The sequence below is a fragment of the Mustela nigripes genome, chromosome 4 (genome assembly GCF_022355385.1).
Source record: "Mustela nigripes isolate SB6536 chromosome 4, MUSNIG.SB6536, whole genome shotgun sequence".
NCBI classification, from domain to species: Eukaryota; Metazoa; Chordata; class Mammalia; order Carnivora; family Mustelidae; genus Mustela; species Mustela nigripes.
Genome location: NC_081560.1, coordinates 136633466 through 136656368, shown reverse-complemented (window position 1 = coordinate 136656368; position 22903 = coordinate 136633466). Strand labels below are relative to the sequence as shown.

At 54.0% G+C, this 22903-nt stretch overlaps 1 protein-coding gene across 6 annotated transcripts in view; it reads left to right on the top strand.

The window, feature by feature from the left end:
• LRRC20 (leucine rich repeat containing 20) overlaps window positions 1–15213 on the top strand; it is an 87474-nt gene extending 72261 nt beyond the window's left edge. For 4 of the 6 annotated variants that reach the window (XM_059397636.1, XM_059397637.1, XM_059397634.1 and 1 more), the window contains one exon: window positions 11503–15213. In XM_059397636.1, coding sequence (XP_059253619.1) covers window positions 11503–11657 — 155 coding nt within the window. In that variant the 3' untranslated portion in view covers window positions 11658–15213. The remainder of the gene's footprint in view (window positions 1–11502) is intronic. The other 2 variants (XM_059397639.1, XM_059397638.1) reach the window with 1 other exon arrangement.
• Window positions 15214–22903: the final 7690 nt, after the last annotated feature.

Below are 22903 nucleotides of genomic sequence, written 5' to 3'. Positions count from 1 at the left end.
CCATCCTTTAATTCATTCATCCATCCATTCATTCATCCTTTCATTCATCCATCCATCCATCCATTTGTTCATCCTTCTATCCAACCATCCATCCATCCATCCATCCATCCATTTGTTCATCCATCCATTCAGCCATCCATCCATCCATCCATCCATCCATTTGTTCAGCCATCCAGCCATCCATTCATCCATCCATTCATTCATCCGTCCTTTCATCCATCCAGCCAGCCATTCATTCATTCATTCATCCATTCATTCACCCAACATAGTTACTGAGCACCCCATGGGTACTGTGCCTGGCGTTGCCCATCCTTTAATTCATTCATCCATCCATTCATTCATCCTTTCATTCATCCATCCATCCATCCATTTGTTCATCCTTCTATCCAACCATCCATCCATCCATCCATCCATCCATTTGTTCATCCATCCATTCAGCCATCCATCCATCCATCCATCCATCCATTTGTTCAGCCATCCAGCCATCCATTCATCCATCCATTCATTCATCCGTCCTTTCATCCATCCAGCCAGCCATTCATTCATTCATTCATCCATTCATTCACCCAACATAGTTACTGAGCACCCCATGGGTACTGTGCCTGGCGTTGCATTTACAGGGCGAGGAAGCACGTTCACTGGTCACAGAACACGATGTGCAGTGCTTATCTGGGGTAAAGTGTCAGGGGAGTTTGGTTGGGGACCACAGGGAACGACAGAAGAGGTGGCCTTGGAGCTGGAATAGGAGGGTGAGCAGGACACTGCCCAATGGTCACTTGGGTGGGGCCCACAGGAGATGGGAGAATTGAGGCCCTCTTCCTCTTCACATGCGCCGAAGTCCCAAGATTGGCTTCTGTTTACTCCATGATGCCGACGCATCTTGCAGCCTTGGGAAGCTTATTTAACCTCTCCAGCCTCAATTTCCCATCCCACAAAATGCAGATCATTTCATATCCTCCTCCACCCTCCCACCATCTCTGTCTCTCTTGTCAGGATGCTGTGAACAAAAGTGTTCTTCTTTAAGCCTTATCCAGAAACTTCTAGTTGGCCTTTTGGGCTTGTCACTTGCTAGCTTGGCTGCTCTAGTCCGTTGACTCTGCTGGTTTTGACAGTTTGGTGGCCCCATTGCTCCTGCCTCGGAGCTGCTTCTGCAACTTGGGTGGTTCCATCAGGGCCAGGAGCTCCCCCTATACCCAGCTCTGCACTCAAGAAGCCATCCCTGTCTGAGACTGAGTGGTTCGGAGAACTCTGCAGGACCTGGAGAGGCTGGCCGGGTGGTCGATTTGGAAACAACAGTGAGGAACTCCGGCAGCACTGCTGTCTCTAAGCCTGGAGTCCTGGGGACCTGCTCCAAGGCGGGGCCACACTTGCGCTTCATGCCACATCCAGCAGACCTAGGGCAGTGGCATCACAGGAGGACCACCCCCACCCCCACTCTTACGAGCATCAGCCATGCTGTAGGCTGCTGGACCCCCGGGCTCAGGGATGCAGGGGAGTCAGGAGTCCAGACACAGAAATGTCCCAGTCCAACCCCCTCTGGAGAAACTGAGGCAGGACCAGTGGTCCACAGTGGCAGCTGAGGAGATGGGGTGACTTAGTGGCTCCGAGCCTCAGCCCACACCCTGAATTGAAGCCATAGTGACAGTTGAGGCTACATTGCCCCGGGGTCTAGCCCTTAGTGAGTCACTAGTGAAATGTGCCTGTTGTGATTTCCTGTCGGGGACTGAGAGACAGGTAGATGGAGACCAGCTCTGGCCTTGGCCTTGCCCTCAGTGTTGGGGGACGAAGCCTATGGACTTTGGGATCAGGGACTCTCTGGCCTTCACCACGTACTGTCTTGGTAACCCTGGGCCCTGTCGAAGAAAAAACAGAGCTGGGCAGTAGTGGAAGCTGTAAAAGCAGTTTTTATCCAGGACCCTTGCAGTTGGAGAGAAGGGGACTCACTGTAGAGCCAGGCTCAATCCCAAATGCATTATGGGCACGTGGGAACTTAGAGCCCAGAAGCAGGGTGGGGGCAGTGGGTGGAAATGACAAAGAGGAGGTATCAGGTGAGTGAGGCTGAACCCATCCCACAGGCTTCCTGTGGCTGGAGGCCAGGGTGAGCAGACATCACCTGGTTGGGGCGGGGGGTGGTGGAGAAGGATGAAGAATCTGATTAGATACCAAGGGGGAAGGGTTCTGGCTAAGGCAGTGTAGCAGGATTCTAAACTAAACTGGGAGCATTGAACACAGAAGCACAAAAGTCAGGCTTTTCATTTTAATTGGAAAAAATTCAGCGGAGCCGGAGTAGAGTTACAGAATCTGTGAGCACCAAGAATTGGAGCCTCAGTTTCTTCATCTGCAAAATGTGTTATTTGGAGACCCCAGCAGCCTCCTTTGCTGGGCCCATTTATACAAGGTACTCAGCCTTCCCGGGCCTTGATGTCCTTCTGTGTCACATGCAGGTTACAATACCTTATGAAATGACTTCTGTTAGGGTCCGTGATCAAAGGAACGAGACTGATACAAAGCGAAGGTCAAACAAAACTTTATTTCGCGCCAAGCATCAAGAATCAAACTGACCGGTCAGGGCTATCTCTTACGAAAAGGCGAGGACGATGATCCCGACAAGGTCACTCCCAAGAAGGCCGCTCCGGACCAGGCTGCTCTAGATGAGGCCGCTCCGCAGATGAGGCCGCTCCATGATCGAAGCCACTCCCAAGATGAGGCCGCTGCTCCATGAGGTTGCTCCCCAGACAAGGCCGCTCCCAAGAAGACGCCATTCTGGACAAGACCGCTTCCCGGATGAGGCCGCTCCCGACGACGAAGAGGCAACGATGACAGCGACGATGACAAGGAGGACAACCCGGATGACACAGACTCTGCTCCCCACGATGCCACTCTGACAAGGTTGCCACCCAGAGGAAGCCACCGCTGTGGACAAGGCCGCTCGTGGCTCGGGGTGGCAAGGCATTTTGCGGCAAGGCTGCTGGCGGCTAGGGGCTGTTGGCATCTCTGGGCCACTGGCGTCTCGGGACCGCTGGCATCCAGGGGCTGCAGGCATCAGGACCGCTGACCGCTGGGCCGCTGGACCACTGGAGTCTCAGGGCCGCAGGCATCAAGGGACCGCTGACAGCTGGACTGCTGGTGTCTCAGGGCCGCAGATGTCGAGGGACCGCTGACAGCTGGACCGCTGGTGTCTGGGCAGCTCGGGGCTGCTGGAAGCTGCCCACGGCTGAAGGCTGCAGGTGGCTCGGGGCCATCAGACGGGCGGCCTCAGGCGGCTTGAAGCGGCTGGAGGCTGAGGGGCGGCTCAGGGACCCCCGGTGGCTGGAGGCTGCAGGCGGCGGCTCTTGGGGCCACCGGAGGCAGGACCGCGGGAGGTGGGGCCGCAGGCGGCTGGAAGCTGCAGGCGGCGGCTCGGGACCCCCAGTGGCTGGAGGCTGCAGGCCGCCGGCGGTCAAGTGGGACCGCTCGCGGCGGTTATAGCTCTTAAAAGAGCTGTTATAGCTCCTCCACTCCAATGACTCTTCCGCTCCCATAGACTCTTCTGCTCCCGTCGCAGCTCTTCTGCTTTGCTAGCCTCGCAGCAACCTTTATGCAGTTGGTTGAGTCCCACCCCTATACAGGTGGCCAATCGGATCTCAATCCACCCTAGTGGATATACACATGCTGCACCGATTGGACATCTCCACCTGGCCTGCCCCACCCCTACATCGGGGTCCACAAGCAAGTTCCTCTGGGAGGGGCAGGCCCTTACAACTTCAACTCTTAAAAGCCTGTGCAAAGGGGTTTTCTTACCTGGGTGATCAGGGGCAGGGAGCATGGTGTCAGGCCCCCCTCTTCCGGCCCCATTGCAATGACCATTAAAAAGCTGCCACTGATCAGTGAAGAAGGTAAGGCTTGCAAGTAGGTAGCCCTTTTCGTCCCAGCATGGGGTAGGGGAATGGGAGCGCAGCTCTTGGGGAAAGCCTGAAGGGCTGTGGGGAGCTCCCACTCCTGCCCTGCCCCACCCACTGAGCCGCAGGGAGTTGAGCAGGCTGCTGGCCAGGCGGGACAGGACATCAGCAGAAAAATGAGTGCAGGTGAATGCTGGGTTGGTTCAACTTGCTTTTCCTCTGCTCCCAGGAAGGAAATGTACTTCAAACCCTGCTTATGGGAAAGCCTTTGCTTTGCTTCCTTCATTCCCTGAACTTGCAGGTGCGCCTTGGGCTCTGGGTCCTTCCCACTGCCTCCCTCACATGTAGGCATCTGCCTCAGACAAGTAATGACCAGCCTCATCCCCCACCCCCCGCCCTGGGGATTCAAGGACAAAGAGGAGCCCCTGTCTTCAGGAGCTCCTGAGTTTCCTGTGCCACTGGGGTGGGGTGTGGGGAGCGGCGCACCAGGCCAGGGACTAAGCCCCGTGCTCACAAAGAGACCTGGGTGCTCAAGGAGCTCTTAGCCTGGTCCTTCAAAGTGCCAAGAGAGGGCAAGCTCCTGGGAAGGGATTGGGCCCGGCCCAGCCCAGGGACTCCTGTGCATGCCTCCTCTGCATTCTGAGCAGGCCTCCATGTCTTCTTCAGTTTGGCCACCCTGGGGCTGGTGATCTGGGTAGAAGTTCCTTCCCCCACTCTGCCTGAGTTTCCAACTTCCTCCAAGCTCTCACAGTCCCTCTGCCATAACCTTACAGCCCCTGCCCAGCAACCCATGAACAGGAGCTCGAGGGACTTTCAGGTTGGTCCTCTCAGTGGAGGCCATATCCCAGGCTCCTGACCTCTCCTGAGTGGTGGTGAGTGAGGTCATTTTGGAATGTTGGTGAGGTTGGTAAGGTCAGAACCAACGTCCAGGAAGGAATTCCTGAGATGTCTTCGGTGCTGAAAGATGGTTTTATTAAAGCCCAGGGACAGGACCCGTGGGTGGAAGGAGCTACTGCCCTGGGATTGCGAGGAAGGAGGGACTCATGAGACACTTTGGGATGGGGATGGGGAGCAGTAAAGATAAGGGAATTTTCAAGAGGATTTTCATATACTAAAGAAGACTCACTGGAAACGTGATGCCTTGCTTTTGTCAAACCAAGGTTGTTTATCCCTCCAGTGAGGCACTAACGTTAAGCCAGGAGCCTCCTGGAGGAGGGTTATACTCTGTATTTGTCAGTGGGCTGCAGGTTATCTGGACATGTATAATTGACAGCCTTCTGCTTTGTTCTCCAGTCAGTTGGGGGCTGGGGAACTGTGAGGAAGTCTGGACTCAGCACCTCTGCCCTGCACAGATCTTCCCTCCAGGTCATCTCCTGGGGAGCTCGAACCCACTGCTGGCCTCCAAGCTGGCCAAGCATGGGGGCAGGGGGGTGGAGGAAGGCATGTTCTGGGGGGATGGGGGGGCACTCGGCTGCAGAGGGAACCATCCCCTGGCCAGCAGCCCATGCAGCAGGTGCCCTGCTACTGTAAAGTCATCCCCTCGCTTTCACCGTCCCCCTGCATTTCCCAGGCGAGAAAGCAGAGGTTCAGGGGTCCTGCCTGAGGCAACTGTCAGGCACTGGCAAAGCTAGTCTTACCTTTCTGATTCCAAAGCTCTGCTCAGCATCTTAACCACCACCTACTCCCTCCCCACAACATATCACATGAAGTAAACAATCTGGGAGGGAGGCGTGCACGCAAAGTATGTTTGGGGCTACCAGTTTCAGAAATCTTTATCATAGAAAAAGGAACAGGTTTCTTCTGCATTGTGACGCAGAACAGAACAGGAGGCATGGAAGATTCTAGAAGGAATCTGAGAAATCTCCAGGAAACCCTTTCAGGGCAGGTCAGCAAAGATGCCATGCCTGCTGTGGCGGCATTAGAGAGCTCTGAGTTTATGTGCCCCTGGCATCCCCTCGGAGAGGGAGTCCCTGGACTATGGCAGGGAGCCGTTCCTGGCTGGGTGGTCCAGAGATCTGTGAATGCTGGGGTCTGAAAGCCACACACTCCTGCTGGGTCCCAGGAAGACTGGTTTCCATCTCCTGTTGACTAAGGGAACCTGTGGAGGGTTCTCTGGTGGTGGGATGGGGGGCATGGGATGCCCGGCTGGAGGGCCCAGTGGGAGGTGGTGTGAAGAGCACAGACTCAAGCCAGTTGCCCTGACTTCATATCCTGGCTCCAGCACTTGCCACCGGTGTGACATGGCCAAGATACCTAACCTCTCCACAAGCTTCCTCATCTATAAAATGGAGAGAAGCTGATACTAGGCTGTAGGGCTGTTGTGAGGATGGAGAAACTTAGCCTAAGGTGCTTAAGTCACCATGCACTCAACACTCATGAGTTAAACAGAAAACCACCAACCCACCAGCAGAGATCGCGAATGGCCTCAAACTCCCACTTTGCTGGGAGCATCTTGGGCTTGACGGCCTGTGGAGGGGTGGGGAGGCTTCCATGGTCACCGATCCTCCTACCGAGGCAGATTTAAGGCCTTTTTCCCCACCCACGGCCACCAAGGCTGGGCTTGGGCTCTGAGGGGGTGCTGTGAATGAGCCGCCCCTGAAGGTCAGTTTCCTCATCTGTAAAGTGGGTCGAGGAGCACCTGTGATGCTCTACTCCTTGGCTCTGGGAAGAATCAAGTGTGGAAGCATTGTATACACTTGAGGGACAGGCACCTGTGAGGAATTTTCCTGAGCCTGTGGCCTCCCCTTCCCTTCTCCTGGAAGAGCTAGGGGGTAGCTGGGTCCCAGTCACCAAGTTCAAAAGGGAGGAGAATAGATGTCTTCAGAGGATTCTGTTGTGGGGCACTTTCCGAAGGGTGGACAGCAGAGCCCAGGGTGGGCCCCGCTCACCCTCTTCCTGGACCATGGAGCCCCAGGCACTGCCCACCCCTCACCATGCAGGGGAAGGGAAGAACACGCAGAACCCTTGCCAGAGGTCAGGGGCCCCTCGGCCTGGAGGTTGGGGCCAGCAGGCCCAGGCAGCCTCATTTGAAAGCCTTGGGACTCCAGGGTGGCTGGAGCCCGTTGGACACTCAGCACGGTTTCTAGAGAGCAATGAGATGAAGTACACACACATATCCTTGGACAGAGCAATTGGCCCTGCTGCTGGCATCCATCCAAGGATGTTAGCACACCGACCCTGAAGGCCAGAGGCACCTTGCTTTCCGTCACTGGCAGAGTGGAGAGCTAGAGTGTGGTGAGGACGCAGGATTGGTGTTCTAGGCCACAGTCTGAAGCAGAGAGATCAAATGTGCACGGGGCCTCATGGGTGGCTTGTAAAACATGGTTTGATCACCAGCACCGTGAGTATTGGGCACGGATGCTCTTCCCACCGAGAGGAAGAGGACTTCCTGGTGGCTGATGCCCAGGCTGAGGCAGTAAGGCCTGGAGATGAACCTTACTGCAAAGTCAGGAAGAGCATCCAGAGAGGGGGTGGGAGTGGCTGGTCACAGGACTCGGGAGCCAGATCAGAGGGCCTCCCACTGGCCAAATCTGGGGCAGTTTGAGCACTGAAGTGATGAAATTCAGCAGGAAACCCTAAACTGCTAGAAACATAGGCATCCACGTTGATGATAAATAAATCCTGGGAGAGAAGGGAAGGCTCTTGCCTACAGCAAAATGCTGAGGGGCTGCTGGCACTGGAAAGTCAGTTTGCAGCCTGCGTAAAGATCAGATCAGGCGGGGCGCCTGGGTGGCTCAGTGGATTAAGCCACTGCCTTCGGCTCAGGCATGATGTCAGGGTCCTGGGATCGAGCCCTGCATCTGCCTCAGCATCCGTGCTAAGCAGAGAGCCTATTTACCGCCTCTCTCTCTGCCTACTTATGATCTCTCTCTGTCAAATAAATAAATAAAATCTTAAAAAAAAAAAATCAGATCAGGCAAGAGTCAGCAGGTGTTACATCTGGGGATGATGGATGTTAATTCTGACAATCGGGATATTTGCATGCTCCTAAAGTGTGTCCCCGCAGACTTCTTACAAGTTGCAAGGGAGGAAAAAACAAAAAAAAACCAGTAATCACATGGTGGAGAAATCAAATAACACCCGGACTGGGTGATGATGGTTAACATTACATCCTAGGGACAGACGGGTGAGGGACAGACGGATGGACACTGTGTGCCTCCAGCGTGACAGCCCAAAACCCTACCACCTCTTTGAGCTGAGGACCCATAGTCCCAGTTGCAAGCAGTGCCAGACAACCACAAAACATGAGATTCTTTTTCATTTTTACAATTTAAAAAAATTTTTTTAAATTTATTTTTATTTATTTATTTATTTATTAGATTTTATTTATTAATTTGACAGAGATCACAAGCAGGCAGAGAGAGGGAAGAGTACAATTTTTTTTTTTTAAAGTAGGCTCCAGCACCTGGCTTTGAACTCAAAACCCTGAGATCACAGGTCACCTGCTGTATCAACTGAGCCAGCCAGGTACCCCAAAACATGGGACCCTTTATTAAAGACAGAGATCGTGGTCCTCATATTCTTCCAAAATGTCAGTGTCTCAAAAGACAAATGAAAGGAGCACAGAGAGGTGACACCTGTCCCTACACTGGATCCTGGGGCGGGGGGGGGGGGTGCTCAAAGGGACATGATTAAGCCATGCAAGAAAACTGAATTATGGGCCATGTGTTAGGGAAGGGTTCTATCAGTGTAAACTTAAAAAATCAATAGCTGTGGTTATGGCAGAAAATGTCTTTTTTTTTTTTTTTTAAGATTTTATTTATTTGAGAGAAAGAGCATAGCCAGGGAGAGGGAAAAGCAGAATCCCCACTGAGCAGGGAACCTGATGCAGGACTCAATCTCAGGACCCTGGGATCATGACCCGAGCCAAAGGCAGATGCTTAACCAACGGAGCCAAATTATTTCCAAGTAAAAAGGTGAAAAAAGTAACTTGAGAAAATTGTATTTCAAATGTCCCCAAGTAAAAAATTGTCTCACTGAAGGTCTAAAGCGAGACATACTGGTAGGTTCCACTTGGATCAAGTTCAGGATCAAGCTTGTGAATCAGAGGTGAGAAAAAGCAATTGGAGATAAGCTGCAAAGAGGCACAAGAGCCCTGTGGAAATACTTGAAATGTGTTCTAGCATGTTCTGGACAGAGGTCTCAGGAGTGTGTGCCTATTTGTACATCTACCTGCACTTGAGGCATTTTGCTGTGTGTGTATCTAAAAAAAAAAAAAAAAAAAAATGGTGCTTAATAAAAAAGCACAGAAACAGATGAGACCTATAACAGTACCATTTACCTAAGTTAAAAATATGCATATAACATGCCGAAGTTGTCTAAAATGAAAAACAAAAACCAGAAAACCCTCCCTATGCCCAATACAGGTGCCCAAAAGAGGTAGAAGTTGGTTCTTGCCATTACTGATGGCCCGAGGTTGTGTAAGACTCAGGGGTGAGGCCTTCGCCCTGTCTTGGGTTGGGGTGGGAGGTCACGTGGTGTGTGGGCGGCTTGCAGGGTTGGGGCAAGGTGGGGTTGGGGGTTGTCTGCCTCCGGGCGACTGGCCCCCAGGCCTGTGTGTGTGAGAGCCTTGACTCCTGGTTGTTGGCTGCCTACCCTGTCTAGCCACTGTTTTGAGTGCCTTGTATTATCTCTCTAAGACTCATAAGACCCCTGTTGGAAAGATGGTGTTATTTCTCCCATTTCACAGACAAAACCGAGTCACAGAAAGTTGGATCAATTAGCCCAAAGATCCGTGGCTAGAAAATGGGAGAACCAGAGCCTGAACCCAGGTGGCCTGGGTTCCAGCCACCTGAGTAGAGATTCCCTCACGGGTGGTCCAAGGCAGGGAAAAGAAGCACCGGTGGCTTGTCCCACAGATGTCCCTAGGCCCAAATGGGAGGGCCTGGCCCCCTGGGCTGAGAGGTCCTACAGGCTTTGGTGTTCATAGCTGCCTGCAGGGCTGTGCCCTCAGGATCCAGGCTGGGACGATGTCATTCTAGATGCCATCGACAGAACCTTCCAGTCCCCCTGCTGCCCCCAGCTCTCGCTCTGGCATCCTAGCCCCACTCTTCTGCCCTATTTCCCTCTGGCCACAAGTACCTCCTTCCCCTCATTCAGACCCCGTCTACCCTTCAGGTCCTACCTGAGCCTTCACCTCTGTCTCCAGCCTGGCCCCTTTCTCCATGGACTCCTGCAGTCTTTTTTGAGAACTTGGATTCCAATCTGGTCTCAGCTAATGATGTCTTTGGGGCCTTAGGCAAGTTACTTCACTTCTCTGGGCCTCTGTTTCCTTTCATAGTCATACCTGATGTTTAGGGAGTCCTGTGCAGAATGCATGTGCTCTCCCATTCATCCCCAAACAGCCCTGCGAGTTATGTCCTGTGATAATGATGAAGGTTAGTGATGTCCAGCTGTTCTCAAGGACTCCAGGGACTTGACCCAAAGATGGGGTGATCCTAAAGGTTAGGGGTGAGGTGCTGTAGACCATTAGCAAGTTAATATAGCTGTTGCCTTGTTCTGCTATTTTTTTTTTTAAAGATTTTATTTATTCATTTGGCAGACAGATCACAAGCAGGCAGAAAGGCTGGCAGAGGGGGTAGGGAAGCAGGCTCCCTGCTGAGCAGAGAGCCATGGGGAGCTCAATCCCAGGTCCCTGGGATCATGACCTGAGCTGAAGGTGGAGGCTCTAACCTATTGAGCCATCCAGGCGCCCCTCTGCTTTTTTTTTTTTTTTTAAGATTTTTAAAAAAATTTATTTGACAGAGTCACAGCCAGAGAGGGAACACAAGCAGAGAGAATGGGAGAGGGAGAAGCAGGCTTCCCGCCGAGCAGGGAACAGGGAGTGCAATGTGGGGCTCAATACCAGGACTCTGGGACCATGACCCTAGACGTAGGCAGACGCCCAATGACTGAGCCACCCAGGTGACCCTGCCTTTTTTTTTTTTTAATGGAGATACAACTCATGTAACAAAGGTAACCATCGTAAAACGTACCTACAGTTCAGTGGTATCTAGTTCACAGTGTTCACAACCATCACTTTACCTAGTTCCAAAGTACTTTCCTCCCCCCAAAGGAGACCTGTGCCCATCCCCCCAGCCCCCAGCACTCAGTCGCTTGTCCACTCTCGGTCTCCGTGGAGGTGATTTTCCCAGGCTTTTCGTAGAAATGGAGTCGTACGCTTTGTTAACTTTGGTGTCTGTTTTCATTCAGCATCTTGTGTTCGAGATTCGGGGCACGGACTCATGCCTCATTCCTTCCCCCAGCTGAAGTGTTCTGCTGTTGGGACCTAACCATACCGAGTCTGTCGCTTGCCTGTGGCGGGACACTCGGCTGCTGGGGATGTCTGTGCCCACGTCCTTGCTTGAGCACCTGTTTTCACTTGTTCCGGTTCTACCCAGGAGCGACTGTGCTGAGAGACGAGGCAATGCTAGCGTTTGACTGTGTTTGTGTTGGCGGGGGAGTGCTTCCCTCCATGTGGGTATAACGGTGCGGTGGGGTCTGAGGGTCCCCCACCCAGGGCTGGGTGCCAGCCACTGAGCCCCACATGCGGTGAGTGATGGAGAGCTGTATCCATGTCTTCCTGCTGCCTGTCCTTCTCTGCCTGCTTACCCCAGCCCCCCAACCTGTCCTCTCTCCTTAACAGATGTGCCTGTGGAGAAGCTGGCCACCATGCCCGCCTTGCGCAGCGTCAACCTCCGCTTCAACCCCCTGAGCCCTGAGGTGCGCGTCATCGCTCCACCACTCATCAAGTTCGACATGCTCGTGTCCCCTGAGGGTGCCCGACCCCCTCCACCTTAGGCCTCCCTCCTCATGGCCACCCGGCGAGGGACTGAGGCCACCTGGGCTGGCACCCTGAGGGAAGGGCGTCCCACAGGCCCCTGGGAGGCCAAGCCTGGGGTGGGGGGAGCTGGGGTTGGGTGGGACAGAGAGCACGTGCTGGGAGGGGGCCCAGCTGGCTCTGGATAGATAGCTTAGAGCAGTAGTGGGCCCTGGGGTCCCCTGGGGCTGGAGCCTGGATGCTGGGCGCCCGCAGCTTCTGTGTGCATCTGGACAGACGCCTACCCTCTACGAGCCTTGTTTGGGCAAAGGGGCAGCGGTGGGGGTGGGGGCCTTTGCCAGTCCTTTGAGCTCCTTGAAGGCTTTTTTGGTAACACGTGCCTTCAGGTTGTCTTCAGGCCATCAGGCTCCTTCGGAGCCCGCAGATCACTTTCTGGGCCACTGTGGGTTTGAGGCCTTGCTTCTGGCGCTGAAAGCCAGCCGCCACCCTGAGAGGACTAGAAGACAACCTCCCTCTGCTTATTGCTTCCTGAGGACTGACCTGCATTGGGCCCTCTATGGGGCGCCATCCGCAGCCCCGTGGGTCTCTAGATTGGCGGGAGCCGGCGCCAGGAGTCGTGGGAACGCTGTGGGGAGAGTGTGGCTCTGCTCGAGCCAGGCTGCAGATGTTTATAGAGGAGCCCAAGGCCCATCAGTCCAGGAAGAGGAGCAGATCGGGTCCTTCGTGATGAAGACATGAGCTGGGCAGGCAGTTCTAAGGGCTCCGCAGGACAGATGAGGTGTGCCTGGCATCAGCCCTTGAGCCACGCAGGAGGTGGCCCAGGAGAAGCCAAGCCATTCGTACCTGTGGCTTGGGTACAAGGTGGTTGGCTACCACCATGGTCTCCTTCTGGAAGCAGCCTGGCCGCCGCCGCCTCATTGGTCCCCCGGGGGGGCAGAACACACTGTAGACCTTCGGATTTGTGGCTAGCCAGCTCCCAAGCCTCCACCCAAAACCCTGCACCTCGTCATTTCTGGGCCCTCCACTTGGGGTCTAGGATGTGGCCAGGCCATAGGACTGGGACTGAGGGGTTTCCTGGGACATGGGATTGCAGTGCTCCCGCTGAGACAATACCTGGCAAACAGGGACAGCTGGTTTCCTATGAGCAAGGGACTTGGGACTCTTGCTGATCATATCTGTGGTGTGGAGAACCCTGACCTCTTGATCCCCCAGGCATCCACCTCCCACCTTCTCATCTGTGGAGCCAACAGACTCAGAGCCCACCTGGCCTGGATCTTTGTCTTGGTCTGTGGGAGATAGCTGAGACCCCAGGACATGGTGCAGACCAGGCCACCCAACCCTACATCCAAACATTGAAAGCCACACTTCCATGCCCATGGTTAAGCTTCTTCCAATCCCAGACCCTCCTCCTCAGAATGCCGTGTTCCTTGTCCCCTCCCCAGCCCTGGGGCCCGCCTCTGCCCAGGCCTCCTGCCTCCTAGCCAGACTGACAGGTTGGACCATTGTTGGCTCAGAGTGCTCAGCATCCCAAGAGATGCTGTGTTGACTGTGCTCTGGGAAAGGGGTTTGCAGGCCAGGGAGGTCCAGATGGATCTTCAGGCCTGCAGGGCTCAGCTGTGGACAAGTGGGAACTGTGGCCCCGTCCGGACTGGCCTGGCCTCCCAACCCTGTGTCGCGGCATCAAAGAAGAAGTGCACTTTTCTGAGAGGCACAAAGGCACTGTGTGGCCAGAGCCTCGCAACCCAGAGTGTGATCTGGGGACCAGCAGCACTGGCATCTATGGGAACTTGTTAGAAATGCAGAATCCCAGGCCCCACGCCAGACCTCCAGCAGCAGCACCTGCATTTCAACAAGATTCCTAGGTGATTCCTAGAAGCACTTTATCGTTTGAGAAGCCAGGGCCTAGGTGTGACCCTGGGCTCATCCTTGGAGTGGAGGACAGAGGTTTCAGCCCTCCCCCTGCTACTCCAGGTCTCTGAGGCTGTGCCCACTCCCATCCCTAAACCAGCCCCAGGACACCCCAGGCCTCTCAGATCTTTTCAGAGTCTGCATGACTCTTGCAGCGAAGGGAATGATCTGAAGTCCCCAGGAGATGAGGGTTGAGTTTGCCTGGCCCTCTGGCCACTGCCTTTCTGGTTACCCTCTGCATAGCCAGCTCCTGCTTCCCTACATCCTCACATCGGGCCCTTTTGAAGGGGTTACTTCTGGAAGTTGTTTTCTACTCTGCTGGGAGAGTCTTCCCTTGCCTGTGTGGGAAAGCCTGAGGTGCAGAAGCCCCCAGATCAGAGCCCACAGTGTAAATGAGCCCTTAGCTTCAGTCTGCAATAAAGAACGCTTTAGTTTCATCTGCTTGCTTGGTGCTGGGTTCCTTCTTTCCGCACAGAAAACCCCCGCCCCGCCCTGTAGCCTGCGTGTCAAACCTGAGGGGCTCCTTTTGTTGAAAGCTTGAGCTTCAAAAGGAGTCACCCTAGGGTGATACTCAGAATAATTACAGGATGCTGCAGAGGTGACCAGGTAGATGTGATACATGGCTTGGAACTGTGCTATTACAAGACCGCCAGACCCCCAGCCCCGGCTGGGACCACAGACCTGGGAAAGGATGAAGGCCCTGCTGTCCCTCAGTTTCTCCCTTACCAATGCAAGAAATGACACCCTTAGCAGTTCGTTCCTCAGTGTCTGTGGCTCTCAGAGAGAGGCCTCTGGACCAGCACACCTAGGGAGCCGGCCAGCTGTGCACATTCTTGGTCCCTGCCCCGATCTCCAGAATCCGACACGGGGTGGGCCGGCACCCTGTTTCATCAAGACTTCTGGGGCGTCCGCTACCTGCTCAAGTTAGAGTTCGGAGTTCAAGTCAAATTTTGTTTCTTAAATCTGAAAGGTTTCCTGAGTTTATTCTGAGTTGTGGGCCACCCATATGTAACAACACTGAGGTTAGTGGGTACCAGGCAGCGTCTAAGCACACAGCAGAGCTGAACTCATTTGACCCTGTAACAACCCGAGCAGGCTGGGAGTTGGACAGATCGCGTTCCCTCTTCAGGCCTATTTCCTGTTGATAAGGAGACTGCACCAGAAGATCCCTGAAGGCCTTTCTGGAACATTGATCCCTATTTCTTGATTCTGGGGCCTTGCTGTATCTGTCCCTTGTGGATGAGCCTGGACACAAACTGCCCACCCCTCGCCCCAAAGCTCAGAGGACTCCCATTTCTTCTGATCGAACTCTGGGTCGCCGAAAATCGCACAGGCTCGGCCGCTTGGTGAGACAAAGCTCCGCCTCGAGAGCATCTGACTAGTAAGTGTGTCCCGTGGGATGACAGAAATCACGGCAATTAGATTTCGGAGTGTGATTTCAGGTGGGTTTTCAATGCAGTGGAGGACGGACACCTTGACTGAGACTAGGTGAGGATTATGGTCTGGTTTGGGATGGGCGGACACAGCAGAGGGGCATTTGGAGACAAGGAAATCAGAGTCTGTAAGATGTAAACTCTTGCGATGCTATTTACTGAAGAATTGAGTGATTTTTTTCCTTTAAATGATTCAGGAAGCCCCGGAATGAACAATAAAGTTATTTACAACTTCCCTTTCTCAGGCAGGAGTTTCCTGGAACGATACCATTATGTTGAAGAAGGCAGGGGTATAACCAAGTCTAATGAATGTAGACAGGTGTGTGGGACTCGAGGTTTTTTTTTTTTTTTAAGTATTACTGAGATGTAATTAATATATACATTATGTTAGCTTCAAGTCTTCAAGTGTCCACGATACTGAGTCTCTGTAGCTATTGTGAAAAGAACAGCACCAGAATTCTGGTAACATCCATCACGGCACATAGAGGATACTGATTCTTGGTCTCACCAAAATACCGTGTGGGACCCTAGAGCCCTCCTTTGGAGCTGCCTTTTACACCAAACGTGCCTCTTGCTTCTCAGAAAGCCAGCCCTGGCGTGGAGAGTGGCTCCTGGGAGGGTCTGCCCCAGAATCCCTGAGCGTAGCCCTGGGAGAGATGCCAAGGCCAGGACGGACGGGGACCAGGAGCAGCGAGACCATGCTAGGAACCTGTGTCTCAGCGCCAGGTGTGCTGGACCCCTCTTAGGAAAGGGCCACGAGCTGGCTGCCTGAGGTCTGGGCGAGAGCACCCATGGAGCTCCTGGTCCTTATGAGCACCAGGAAGGCACCTGGATGTTTCTCCATTACTCTTAGCAGTCCCCCTCCTGATGCCTGCTGTGCCGATGAGGAAGCCGGCTCAGTTTGGGGCTTAGCATGGGCCTGGGAAGGAGCAGAGCCGGGGTCTGAACAGGGAGACCAGCTCAGACAGGATAAGCATTGCCGTCTCCAGCTCGCACGCTTCCTTTCCCATCACAGTCCCATGAAGAGGCCTCTCTGTGCCTTACTCTCATCTGAAAAGTGGGTGCTATCCCTGCCTTCCTTCCCTAACGTCAGAGGGCTTCACAACAGATGGTGCAGGTAAGCAGCGCTGGGGGCGCCACCGCACACCCATCTCGCACACTCGAACATTCCTCTCCCAGCAGAGCACTGCTGCCTCATGTGAGCCCAGCCTTCCCTGCTGAGAACCTCACGGGGTCCGGACAGGGCCGTGCTGCTTGTCACGCAGCTCCGGGGCACACCGGGTGCCGGTGGGAGGCTGACTCCCACAGGGCACAAGAGGACAGACAGATTCCTCCCCACACCGACTCACCCCACCTTCACAGTTCGGGCACCCCTGAAGCTCTGTCGCAGGCCTTGGCTCAGGGCCCGCCGGGGCTGATGGCAGACTGTGTGTACATCTGAATTCTTACAGCCAAGGGCCTGGGCACCCTCACTCCTGTAGACCAGAAGCCCGGCAAGGTGGGTGTCTTCAAGGGTGGATGTGGCAGGCAGCTGCACGGCCCTGCCCCGCGGATGTCGCCTGCCACGGACTCCAGCTAATCGGTGCCAGGCACCTGGAGAACAATGTGAAGGGGCCACTGGAGTTGTGCAGTACAGGAGAGAAACGGACTCTTCGAGGAGCAGAGGTGTGGACTTTGCTTTGAGGTTGATGTACTGGGAACCTTCATCTCTGTGGGAGCCAGAGACCCAGTGCCACACCGTTCACAACTCCAGGGGCCTTTTATTTTTTTAATTTTAATTTTTTAAAAGATTTATTTATCGGGGCGCCTGGGTGGCTCAGTGGGTTAAGCCGCTGCCTTCGGCTCGGGTCATGATCTCAGGGTCCCGGGATCGAGTCCCGCATCGGGCTCTCTGCTCAGCAGGGAGCCTGCTTCCTCCTCTCTCTCTCTCTCTCTGCCTCTCTGTCTACTTGTGATCTCTGCCTGTCAAATAAATAAATAAAATCTTTAAAAGAAAAAAAAAAGATTTATTTATCTTAGTGAGGATGAGAGTGAGGGGTAAAGAAAGAGGGAGAGAGAATCTCAAGCCGACTCTGTGCTGAGCGTGGAGCCTCATGCGGGCCTCGATCCCAAAACCCTGAGGTCACAGCCTGAGCAGAAACCAAGAGTCAGACGCTTAACTGATGGTGCCACCCGGGCACCCCTGGAAGCCCTTTGGATCCTAAATCACTCATCTGCCCAAGTTCTACAGTGGTTCTCCGTGGTACTTCAATATAACAGCCGCATCCTTATAATGGTCTTTGAGCCTGATGTTTTCTTCCCTCCATCACTGCTCGTTTCGTGCCTCCAGCTCCTTCACCGCACTCCAGGCACACTGGCTTCTGCAGTTCCTCTAATATTCCACATCATCCGTGCCTGAGGGCCTTTGCATCTCACCAAGGAAGTCTGCTTCCCAAGGACTGACAAGCAGTGGGATGTCTTCCCTACTTTGGTCTTTTTCCCATCACTCACAAGTCTTGGTACCGTGGCTGGGGCTTTTCCTAAATGGAGTGATCCATAGCTAGTAGGCACAAGCCGAGAAAGTGGGGGCACTCCCCCAATACCCCCACCAGCCTGTCACTGTGCCTGAAGTCCCACCAGTATGAGACCACTGCTCTTGGTTAGGCTCTCCCTGTGATCATATGCCAAATCTTGCCAGGATGCTGAAGGGGGTTCCTTCAAGAAAAAAGTCAAGTGTTTGCCCGGGCCCTTGTCACTCCCAAGTGTGGTCTTCAGGCAGGCAGCATCGACAGCACCTGGGCATATGTTGGAACTGCTGAGGCTCGGTCCCTCCCCAGAACCACTGGGTCAGAATCGTGTTTTAACTAGACCCTCAATGTCATCTGTGGGCCCATTGAAGTTTGAAAGCCGGACTTTTGACGACTGAGACCCCATCTCAGAACCTACTCCAAGTAAGTCCCAGTGATAGACAGTGAAAAAGCATAATTTTCAGAAGCTAAAAACATGAGTCTTCCTATAGGATGAGCAGGTATCAAAATTTTATTCAATTTTATTGATCGATGAAGGAATCAGTGGGACAGTAAATCTGGTTCCCAGAGCTTTTGAGGAACTGGAGTTTATGTAGAACAAATCCACAAGTTCACTTGTACCTTCTCAGAGCCTATGCCCTCGATGAACAGTAACTAACAAAACCACAGTGGAACATTCTCAGGGGCTGGCCTGTTAACCAGAGCCTCATCTCTAGGCTTGGGTAGGATTTCCTAATAACAGATTTCCCTGAAAGGGCGTGAATCTTCCCAGGACCAAGCAGATGACCAGCTCTGTGTTCCTGTTAAAGGATCCAAAACTTGAGGGGAAGGAAAGAACCAGGGCTGCCCAAAGGAACAGAGAGGGAACGTAAAAAAAGGAACAAAGGAGGTGAAAGTAAAATTAAAAATACTTTAGCAGCTTACCACATATCTGTGACTATGCCAAGAACTTCCCATTTCTTCTCCCACTTAATCCCCACAGCAACGTCTGAGCCCGCTACCACTTGTGTTTACATTTTCTAGAAGAGGACACTGAGGACTGGAGTAGACCAGGAACCTGGCCAAGGTCAGACAGTGCAACTGGCCTTTTGAGCAAAGTCCCTGTTTCTTAGAATTGTCGTCCAGGGCCCCAGGAAATGGTTTACAAAAGCACCCCCCCTACCCTGGAGGAGGCTCCTGGGCTGCCTCCAGAAATCTCCCCACCTTTCCCAATAGGCTTCAACACCTTTTCCAAGTACGTGTTCTTCCTGAACTGGGGAGCCTGACCCGAACCCCACTTTGATCCGGAAGTCTACAGCAGCACTGCCCAGGGGGCAGGACCCCAGCCAGAGAGCTGGGGTTCCCTGGGGGGGGGGGGCTGCCCACCCCCTCCTCAAGAAGAGACTTCTTACCCTCGGCTCTCCAGAGGACAAGGTCAACTGTTCCAGAGTGTTCCAAAGGGCGTGTGGAGTGACCTGCCCAAGAATGGGCAGCGAGCAGGTGGCAGAGCACAGACAAAGGGGCAGGTTTCCTGGCTCCTGCTCTGGGTTCTTTCTGGGGCCCCTGCAGGGCCCTGGCGTTTGGGAGCTCTTCTGCTGAGCCCTCATTTTGGCCTCTCCTCTAGGGCTGTGTTGCCCTAACTGTGCCTGCCCTAGAAGTGAGTCAGTCCTTTGAGTCCTCCCTTGTCATTTATAAATGCAGATAACAACTCTGGCCTCCTTCCTTGGGGAGAGCTCACTAATAAGCATTTGAAAGCATTCTAAAGGAAGGGCTCCTCAGGGGCTGGCAGGAGAGAGGGAGGGGCCCCACCTCCAACCCAGCCTCTCTGCACCTCTGGACCTCACCCTCCTGGAAACAGGCCCCCTCTCCCTGAACTCCCCCCACTACCACCAAGTAGATGCTAAAAACGCCAGCTGTGTGCTGGGGTTTGCTTCCCAGGGACCCCCATATTGCCACCAGGCAGAATCCCCTTCCCCTTCCCTGTGAATCTGAGCCTTTCCAAAATGAGGGCTATGCCAGTGGCCTTCCTCGCTCCACAGGCCCAAGTGCATTTCCATTTCCAGCCCGGAAGAGAGAGACTGGGTCTCCTGTGGGAGATGCTTGGCTTTCCCACCAGCGGGGAGCTTCCCCACAGGGCGCTCTGTGGCTTCATGCCAACCCTCTCTCAGGCTCCTGCCAACTCTCGGGCATCTCAAGATGCACCTCTGACCCGGCTGAGAAGAGACTGAGTTCATGTGCCTTCCAGCCATACCCAGCAAAGGCCTGTGACCAGCGTCTTAAACCTCCAAGGAGAAAGGAAATCCTTCAGTCATGGTAGGGTCCCGTTTGACCTCCCTCACTGCCCTCCAGAAAGTTTGATTGTAAGAAGATCCCCCCCCTCTAAGTCCTCCCCTGCTTTCTGAAACCCTTCTCCAAGCAGGGGTTCACATCAATGCTTCAGCACCAAGGCTCCTTGGAATCTCACTGCCCAGAAGCCACCTTCTGGTTCCCAGCTTTTCAGATGGAAATCAGTTTCCAGGATAGTAGGGTTTTCTGTGAAAAGACTCCCTAGGCCACAGTTGATAGAGGCAGGTCAGCATGGGGCACAGCTCCCCCCAACCCCAGAGGAAGGGACAGGCCAAGAGCTTGGCCAGAATGGGCCAAGTCAGAACTCCTGAATGTCAAGGCGGGGGTGGGCCTCCTCAAGACGGACAGGGATCCCTTCTGTGCTCTGAACAACTATACCCATAGTTTCTCAGATGCTCCCAGAGGGCCAAGAACCTTGAAGGCAGGCTGGGGTAGGAGCAGCAGGGCTAAGGCCCAAGAAGTCTAGAACAGTGTTCTTCCACTTTTTGCCACTGCCCGGCTGTGCAGGGTTGGATCAGGCACTGGGTTCACCTGCAAAACAGGAACAAGAGTGCCTTGCTTGTCTGAGGGGCTCTGGATCCACAGTTCAGGACTGGGAAGGACCCCAGCCCTGCCATCATGTGAGCCCGGGAGGAAGGCATGATCTACAGCAGAACACTGAGGTGCCTCTGGTTTCCTGAGAGCCCCTTTGGGGCAAGGAGGGGAGTGAAAGGAGGCACTTTTTTTTTTTTTTTTTTTTTTTTAATCTGCATGGAGAGATATTACCAAGTCTATCTGGCCTCTTCCCGTGGCTTTGGGGATAAGGAAGGGCACTGTATGACAGGCACTTGACTCAGTCTTCACAGCAGCCTTGAGAGGAGGATTGTGAATCCCATTATATAGGTGGGGAAAATGAAGTCAGAAGGCTTATCACCTGGGTCACACAGTGATTAACGGTGGAGGAAGAATTCACACGCAGGTCTTTCTATCCATGCCACTGCCCTCCCTGCCCCGCAGAGGCTGACCCCATGGAGTGTGCTCTGTGTGGTACTTGGGCGTGTTCATATATTTGGGCACCGTATAAAGGTGGAGGAAAGAAGTCTGTGGAACAGGAGGCAGAAAGAAGAAAAAAAGGCTTCGTGATCCAGAACCACTCAAATAAAAAAGATGGGGAATGTGGGAACTTGGCCACAAGCCTGAGTTAATGCCCTAGAATGATGTGGCTGCTAAGGAAAGGTGAAAGGCAGAGGAAAGGGTAAGAAGGTGGGGGGGGGGAGTGAAAAAGTGAGATTGAATTATTCAAAGCCTAGTGTCCAACATACAGCTCGTATTTATTGAGTACCTACTATGTGCCAGGCACTGTTGTCAGTGCGTGACTTTACGGTGGGTACTATCATCCCTATTTTGTAGATCGGGGAAACTGAGGCACAAAGAGATTATATAACTTTTCCAAAGTCACCCCGACAATAAATAACAACGCTGGGCTACATGGACAGGGAAACTGAGGCACAAAGAGATTATATAACTTTCCGAAAGTCACGCTGACAATAAATGGCAATGCTGGGCTATAGGGATTTTACAGCAGTGCCCTGAACTCTGAGTCAGTCAAGGGGGCTTGATATCACCTATCACAATTCTGGGTCCTGACAGTTAGAGGGACTCTGAGAACTGTGAGCGCTTCCATAGGGAGGTGGGCTCAAGATAGTAATGATCGAATAACTAAGGTTTATGGAGCACTTACTACGGCGAGGCACCGTTCCACATGCGATACGTAGAATAACCCCTTTCATCTTCACTGCGACTCTGGGAGATAGGTACTGTTATTAGTCCCTTTTTACAGATAATCCTCAGGCCAGCCACAGGAAGAAAAAAAAGCCCAAAGAAAATCAGATGTTTGGCCTGCAGAAGGGGGTCTCGACAGGAAGCTCTCCCTCCCTGCTGCTCCTTCTGGGCTGTTCTGGGCAAAGAAAGGGTGATGCGAGGCAGAATTACCCACTACTGGGCGTTAGGAACCGGAGCCCTGGCCCAGGGTGGGGTTAGACTCCCTGGTCTCTAAGGTCTTCCAGCTCTGAAACTCTGCCGGCCACTCAGGACAGAGGAGGAGCTGGAGGGAGACTGGGAAGAAGCTGGATTCCAACATTTTCCTCAGATGTCTGGATAGAGGCCCCACCCCCAGAAAAGGAAGGAATGGGCCAGTCACTCTCTTCCATCTGCTTGGAACCTAGGATCTTCATTCATGTGACACAAGTCTGTGGTGGTGGTTGTTGGGGGGATTGACAGGGGATAGAGTAATGAGAGGGAGAGGGCCTCCCATCCAGCTGGAGGGACCTTTTGTTGGGCCTCTACTATGTGCTGGGCGGAGGCTTTGGCATCTCATTTCCTCTCCTGGAGACCGTTTTTACAGAGGCAGAAACTGAGACTTGCCTGAGGGGAAAAGTGCTGAATGCCTGGCGGCTGCTGCCAGTGGTCATGGAGGAGAGAGTGTCTCCACTCTCCTCCCGGAGCTCAGAGCTGATGCAGCAGCCACCCCTTCCCTCCTTCGACGCTCCCATGTATTCACAGCTGCCTCTTCTTTCTTTCTCAGGAGGACCCCAGGGTCCTGGGCACCGGGGTGTGTGTGGGGGGGTCAAGCTGGGATGGGGCAAGGAGGAGAAGGAAAGGGAACAGGGACTGGGACGTGGGGCGCGGAGAGAGATACAGAGTTAGTGGGCATTGCTGCCAGGGCTCCAGTGGGGTGTGTCGCTTACTTTGGAGGGGCGCTCGGCCCCTGCGGAGAGAGGTGCATCGGGGAGGCGGGCCGGGGCGCAGCGGGCAGGGGACGGTGCGGCCGGCACAGGCGTGCCGGTTGCCATGGCGACGGCGCCGCGCTAGCCCCCCTCTCTCGCTCCCGCCAGGGAAAAGCGCGGGGCAGCCGGCGGCCGGCCGCAGAGTGGGGCAGGCGGCTGCGCTGCGCGGGAGCCCGGCCACCGCGGGGCTAACTCTGGGCCCCAAGGAGGAGTGAGACCCCGCGAAGGGCTTCTTCCTGAGGGCGCACGCACCAACCCCCACCCCGTCTCCGCCCGTTTCTGCCGGGTTCCAGACTCGATCCTTGGAGCGCAGAGGTAGAGGCGCGGG